Below are 7,200 nucleotides of genomic sequence, written 5' to 3' on the forward strand. Positions count from 1 at the left end.
TTAGGGCCACCTGGGGAGCTCTGAAAATTCTCAATGCCCAACCCTAGGAAATATCAGTGGTTTCTTAAGGCTAACACTCAGCAGAACTGGAGAGCCACTGTAATACAGTCATGGCCACCGACAGATAAATGTCTTCTGATGTTCATGCCCTTGTGCAGTTCCCTCCCAGATGGAGTGACTTGTATTGGCCAATGAAATCTCGAGGATGAGATGCCATCTTGGATTCTCTGGCTCCAGGCAAGTCAATGCAGCTATATAATGCAGCTACACCATGTGGAGTAGAACTATCTGGCTGAGCACCATCAACCAACAATTGGAAGAGAAATCCTGTGGTTTGAAGCCACCGTTTTGGTTTCCTGGGCAGGGAGAATTAGACTGTTTATCTTCCACTTACTTTTTTTTTGACAGACAGGGAGAGAGACAGAGAGGGACAGATAGGGACAGATGGACAGGAAGGGAGAGAAATGAAAAGCACCAATTCTTTGTTGTGGCATCTTAGTTGTTCACTGATTGCTTTCTCACATGTGCTTTGAGGGGAGGCAGACTCCAGCAGACCGAGTGACCCCTTGCTCAAGCCAGTGACTTTGGGCTTCAAGCCAGGGACCTTTGGGCTCAAGCCAGTGACCATGGGGTCATGTCTATGATCCCTTGCTCAAACTGGATGAACCCACACTCAAGCTGGCGACCTCAGGGTTTTGAAGCTGAGTCCTCTGTGTCCCAGTCTGATGCTGTATCCACTGCGCCACTGCCTGGTCAGGCTCCACATATTGGCTTTTCACAGTACATCATGTCCACACCCTACTGCTGGCTTTTGGGTAAAAATGACCTGCAAATGCCTTTCCACCCAGCAGTTGGGGAGGCTGCCAAAAGAAGCCAGTGATAATTAAAGCATGTCACTTCTCTTAGGTGTGTTGGGAATCACAGGTCAAAACACATCAGCTAGTTTTCTCCAAATTGAGGGCAAATCGTCATTTTGCAGTATACATTCTTCATGTACAATAAATCCAAAAGGCAGTTTCTAGTGATAAAACACAGTATCTAATGATAAACAGCCTATAAATTAAAACACTCAGACTTATGTTTAATAACTGGTTTGCTTTATTCTGCAGTTCACACATGAGAGTCCCAAAGGAGCAAAGGGCCCGACACGTAGTAGGTACTTAAGCAGATTTTCTCATCTGAATTTGTTTCACCAGACTTATGACAACAGAAACTGTTTCTCCCAGTAGCATATGCAGTCTGAGCCTTGTGCAGTGGGTACGCACAGGCCCCCCAAAACCCTGGTTCTGCAGCACTAGAACCTGGGTCCTCCCCTCAGACTGCATGCTTGTCTGTGCTGAGGCTCTGCCCTGGTCCCATCACCCTGAGGTGTCCCTAGGCCAGGAATGCCAAACAGGTTCCACGTATGTGGCAACTTTGAACAAACATTGGGGGCTGCCTGGAGCCCAGGGGTGAGGAAAATGAGGCAGGAGATGGCTGGGTTCTGTCACAAAGAACACTGCTTGACTGGCAAGTCTGCCGTGGCAATACCCACTTAACATGTACGGAATGGGGATGCTGGGGGAATAGGCTGCATGCCGGTCACCGGCTCAGCTAAGAAAGGGGCAAGGTGTTCATTCCGTCCTTGCCTTGAGTGGCTACTCTCCCTGGCCAGGTGGCTGAGGAGGCAGTTTGAAGGCCACAAAGCTGCAAGTGGCTTCCCCAGGCCCTCGATGGAACAGCGTAAGCCCCAAGCTAGAGGGAGCTTGGAGGAAAGCCCATGCAGGGCCCCAGGGAGGTCTGCATGTTGCATCTTCTCCTCTGGAGTCAGTTTCATCCAGGCAAAGACACCTGACTGGCTATCAAAATGAGTCAGATGCAACTTGGGTGTAACACACTTCCATGGCATTTACATAGAAATAACCTTATTCTCTGGATGAACTCTCAATAATTCCCAGTCCAAACTAAAAAGGTTCACCTTCAATGAGCTACTGAAAAACTATAGTAAACGAATAGTCTTACTTTAATTAAGTTCCAGAATGAGGGCATACTGATTTGAAAATCAGTTGTCTCAGCAGAAGATACAAGGGTAGGTATAAAAGAAAGTTTCTAGAAAATACCAAAGGCATCAAATATAACCCCAATTTGGCTTTCCATTTTCCGTTGGTGCCACTCCATATCCCAGGCGGGGAGGCTACTTTGTCCAACTGACTTTGGGAATGTCATAGTGCTCCGTGAGTGTATCCAGGTGCCTGTTGAAGTCCTAGGGAAGAGGAGGAAAAAGCCCACGTCATCACAGCACCAAAAGAGTACTAGACCCCCGTTTCTTACATCCTGCCTCCTCTCGGTGAGCCCCCTCCTCTTGGCAAGCCACCCTTGCCAAGCCTTATAGCTGTCTGGACCCTGGCTTCTTCCTTCAGTGACTGTAGGGAGGCTAGGTAAATCCTCTCCCCACCAGCATTCCAACGGCTCCTGCCAGGTTCCAAGCCTCTGGGCTCAGCTGGGACCTACATGGCTCAGTCTCCCCCACTGGGCACGAGACTGACCTCCACTCTTTGCTTGTGGGTTTTGGAGGCTTTCTTCAGGATCCTTTCCATTTTCTAAAGAGAGGAAAGAAAGCAGGTGAGTCACATGCTCGATTAATATAGCCCGGCCAGCACAGGATGGAAGATGGGAGCCCAGGCTGGCCTGGCTCTCATACCTAGAACATCTACAGGTCCCAGGTCCCTCAACTCCACTTAGGCTGGTCCAACAGGGACACTTGGCTACAATACATCCCAGTAGAAACCCTGGTCAGCTGCCCTTTGGTCTGAGTGGCAGGAAATGCACTAGCACTGATTTGGGCAGACTCCACTGGGAGCTGTGCAAGCGTTTCCTGCCTTCTTGGACAGTTGACAGAATTCCCATTTTGCAGAAAAGGAAGTTCCAGATAGGGTTTGAAAAAGGATGAGAATGGAGCAAAGGACCTGACACATAGGTGTTTAAGTGACAGTATCTATCCTGATGCTCACAGTGCCAGGAGGGCTACAAGATCCAGATGAGTGATTCTAGATATGTATCCAGCACAACCATGACCTGCCCAGCACTCATTCCCAGTACTCAACAGTACCTGGTCTGAGGTAAGAGTGTGGGATACAGAGCCAGACAGACCTGTGGCTGCACCTGGCTCTCCACTTACTAGCTAGGTGACTGTGGCTGACTCACTCTGGTGGCCCTCCCTGACCCCTTTACATCCAGGAATTGCACTGCCTGGTACTTATGGCCTTGTGCAGTTGTCAACAACACTGACTCTGGCCCCATGCTTCAGTTTATTTAACAGAATGTACCGTCAGTACTAGACTGAAAAGACCTAGCATCTTTTGCTTTGTGCTCTTATAAACCATCTATCCTGTAGCAAGTCTGATGACCTAACTGGAAAGAAAGGACCTGGTAGATGAAATGACATGTGGGGAGAGAGGCCACGGAAAGAGCACAGAGGCACTGGACATGTGATGGCAAAGCCATTTGGATATTCCAACCAGCTGGGCCTTTAGCCCCAGCTGCCATCTGACTGCACCAGACCCTAAGCAAGGTCAGCAGAAACACCCAGCTGAGCCCAAACAATCCACGGACCCATGAGATAATACTGTCAGCTGCCACCTGGCTGTTGTTTCCTGTCCTTCCTCTTCTCCTTTGCTACCTTATTTCCCTCTGCCTCCAGTCAGCTTAGCTGGACTGTCTGCCCTGTCCATCCCCACCTCCCTTCCTGCTGCTGTGAGCCCATGAGGCCCGTGTCTCCTCATAAAAGGCCGAACTAACTTGACCAGCTATCCCCAATGCCAGGCCCTTGGTGGGGATCTGCCTTTGCTCTCCCCACTCCATGCACCAAGTTCACAGGATGTCTTGGATGCTGTCGCCTCCACTTCAGAGAAAATAAGGACCAGAGTGTATAGCGGGTGATGGGCCTGGAGATACCAAGTCCTGACCCCTTCCAGTAGGCAGGGGCCCACCCCACGGGCCCTGCACCCACGAGCCAGGAGATGTCCAGCCTTCATTCTCCCAGTGCTCAATCAAACACCTTCCACAAGGGAATCTGTGCTGCCCACCTGCACCTAGCTTTGCCCACTTCCTTCTCTCTCCTGGGTCAAACAAAACCAGCAACAGTACTTCTGAATTTAAGTGCCAACAACAAAAATTTCCTCTTGACCTTCCACCACCTCCAGCTACAGGCCTGTTTTTCTGTTCCCCTTGACAGTAAATCTCCCAAAAGCCGTTTCTATTCCTCATCGCCACCTCTGCCTTTCCCCTCTTTCTCTTGGATCCACTCTAATCCACTTTTATTTTTAAATTTATACTTAATTACAGTTGACATACAATATTATATCTAATAAGTCTTCTCATTCCAAATGCCAACTATGGGCTCTCAGTGTTCACCCCGTGAGACCTCTTGGCAGCCTATGACACAGTTGATCACTTCCTCATCCTCAAAACACTCTCCACTCTGCACCTAAAAACACACACTCTAACCACCAGAGGTCAGACTTTAGACCTCTTCCCTGTCATTGTCCACCAAACTGCAGATTTGGATGTCAAACCCTCCACAAGAATTCTCCACTTGGATCTCTAACAGGCACCTCAAATTTGACTTTTCCAAAATCAAGGTCTTGATACCTTCCTTTAGAAACTTGTTTTACCTGCAATCCTTTGTCTTAGTAAATGGTACCTTCATTCATCCAGCTTCTCCTGCCTAAAATCTTGGTCATCCTTGATTCTTCTTTCCCACCCTCTACCCCAGTGGTTCTCAACCTTTATTTATTTATTTATTTTTAATTTTTATTTTTTTTCTGAAGCTAGAAACCAGAGAGACAGTCAGACAGACTCCCACATGCGCCCGACCGGGATCCACCCGGCACGCCCACCAGGGGGCGATGCTCTGCCCCTCCGGGGCGTCGCTCTGCTGGGACCAGAACCACTCTAGCGCCTGGGGCAGAGGCCAAGGAGCCATCCCCAGCGCCCGGGCCATCTTTGCTCCAATGGAGCCTCGGCTGCGGGAGGGGAAGAGAGAGACAGAGAGGAAGGAGGGGGTGGGGGGTGGAGAAGCAAATAGGCGCTTCTCCTGTGTGCCCTGGTCGGGAATCGAACCCGGGACTTCTACACGTCAGGCCGACGCTCTACCACTGAGCCAACCGGCCAGGGCCTAGTTCTCAACCTTTCTAATGCCATGACCCCGCAATACAGTTCCTCATGTTGCGGTGACCCCAAACCAAAAAATAATTTTGGTGGCTACTTCATAACTGTAATTTTGCTACAGTTATAATTCGGAATGTAAATACGTGATATGCATTATGTATTTTCCGATGGCTTTAGGCGACCCCACCAGGGTCACAACCCACAGGTTGAGAACCGCTGCTCTACCCAATCCTCTGCTGTTCTTACTGTTTTTCCTTCAAAATCTACTCCAAACCTGGTACCTTCCATAGTTTCCACTATTACCACCTGATTTTGTAGGCTGCATTAGCTTCTCCCCCACCCTCCCCCTGCTCCAGGAGTAACTTCCCAGCCCACCTCTGATGATAATCTTAGGGAAGGTACTTAAGTGCATTCACTTGTTAAATCCTCACCACAAACCAATGTGGCAGGGACTTCAGCTCCATTTTCCAGATGAGAAAACTGAAGTGTGGGAGGTTAGCCAACTTGCCCAGCATTATACCACCAACAAACAGTAGACAGAGTGGCACCCAGGTCTATCTTGCAAAGCCAGTACATCTCACTTTTTTTTTTTTTTGTACAACTGAATTAGACCTGGGAGAAGTGAGTAAACTTTTCCCTAATGCCACTGGACCAAATCACCAACCATAGTTAGTTTCTCAGCCCGAGCACTGACATTTTGGGTCAGATAATTCTCTCCTGTGGGGGCGCTGTCTCAAGCACTGTAGGATGCCATCCACCCACTAGATACAAGTAGCACCCAACCTGAGTTATGACTGACAAAAATGTCCAAATACTGCCAACCCACTTCTTGTGAATATAAGTAGGGGGACAAAACAGCCCTCGGTTAAGAACCACTGACCTAGACCTACTATCCCCGCCATCCAGCATAAAAGGCCAACCTTAAAATTTATCTAAGGCTGATTCCTCTTATCCTCTGCTGCCCACATTTAAGTGTTTAATATTAAAATAAGTAATTTAACAGAGCCTTAAAAGACAACATATTTGAATCGACCAACAAAGTTATCATGGAAACAGACTTTGTGGTGGCTTACTGCAGGAAATATGGCCATTTAATATTAACAGCTAACATCAACTGAGCATCGACTTTATCTAGAACTAGTGACAAATACTATACTTGCATTTCAAAGGCCCCATCTCTCTTAGGAAAGAGTGCTATCCTAGCCCCCTATATATGAGAAAACAGGAAAGGGGAGAAGAATTCCTGGCCCAGTGTCACAGAGCAAATAAGGGGCAGCACTGGTTCCTTTCATCGCCACCTCTAGCTCTTCCTTCCGCTGTCCGCTCGGGCCTAAGGGTTCTTCCGTCCTCGGAGTTACCCCAGTAGTGGGCTCTTCCTCACTCCTAAAGCGTCTTCTCCCCAAAGCTAAGGTTCTCTCTGACCGCTCGCCTCCTCCAAGCGTCCCCGCTCTTCCTAAGCACCCACTCCGGGAGACCCAGGCCCATGCAGCGGGGCATCCCTAGCCTACGCACCCGCTTCTCCTGCATCTTCTCGAAGGCTGCCTGGGCCGGAGTCCGCTTGTCCAGACCGCGCCGCTTCTCCTCCTCGTTCTTTTTGCTTGTCCCCATGGCTTCCAGGAGTTTGGCCTTGTCTTTGTCCTTCTTTTTCTTCTTCCTATGAGGGGAGACGGGGTAAGGGCGGGCCAAAAGAACAAGAGCTCACGCTCTCGGAAAAAGGCTTAGGGGGCAGAAGATGGGTTCCAGTGGGCTTCTGGTACTCACTCACCGCTTGGTCACTCCGAGCTCTGCAACGCCTTTCAGCTTCAAGGTCCCCCTCTGCACCTGTTCATAGGCCTCCATGGCGACTGGCCGCAGTTCGGTAGGTAAACTGCCACACTTCCTGTTTGAGAACACCACATCCGGCCCAACGCCCGCCTCACTTCGTCTTGATTGGCCGAGCTAAGCGGCGCTCATGTGCCTTAAGTATCTGACTCCGGTCCCACTTTTGGGCTTCGGGCAGAGCCTGGAGAGTCAAGATCAGGCTTCCTTCTCACCCCATCTCCAGACGCACTT

General features: G+C 49.5%; 1 protein-coding gene across 1 annotated transcript; it reads right to left on the minus strand.

The window, feature by feature from the left end:
- Positions 1-1,075: 1,075 nt before the first annotated feature.
- FAM32A (family with sequence similarity 32 member A) lies at positions 1,076-7,200 on the minus strand. Its single transcript, XM_066270833.1, has 4 exons — positions 6,914-7,200; positions 6,661-6,802; positions 2,526-2,579; positions 1,076-2,242 (listed from the first exon to the last, which is right to left on the minus strand). Exons 1-4 carry the CDS (start codon positions 6,985-6,987, stop codon positions 2,174-2,176), a joined length of 339 nt encoding a protein of 112 aa, XP_066126930.1. The 5' UTR covers positions 6,988-7,200; the 3' UTR covers positions 1,076-2,173.

This window comes from Saccopteryx bilineata, chromosome 1 (assembly GCF_036850765.1).
Source record: "Saccopteryx bilineata isolate mSacBil1 chromosome 1, mSacBil1_pri_phased_curated, whole genome shotgun sequence".
NCBI classification, from domain to species: Eukaryota; Metazoa; Chordata; class Mammalia; order Chiroptera; family Emballonuridae; genus Saccopteryx; species Saccopteryx bilineata.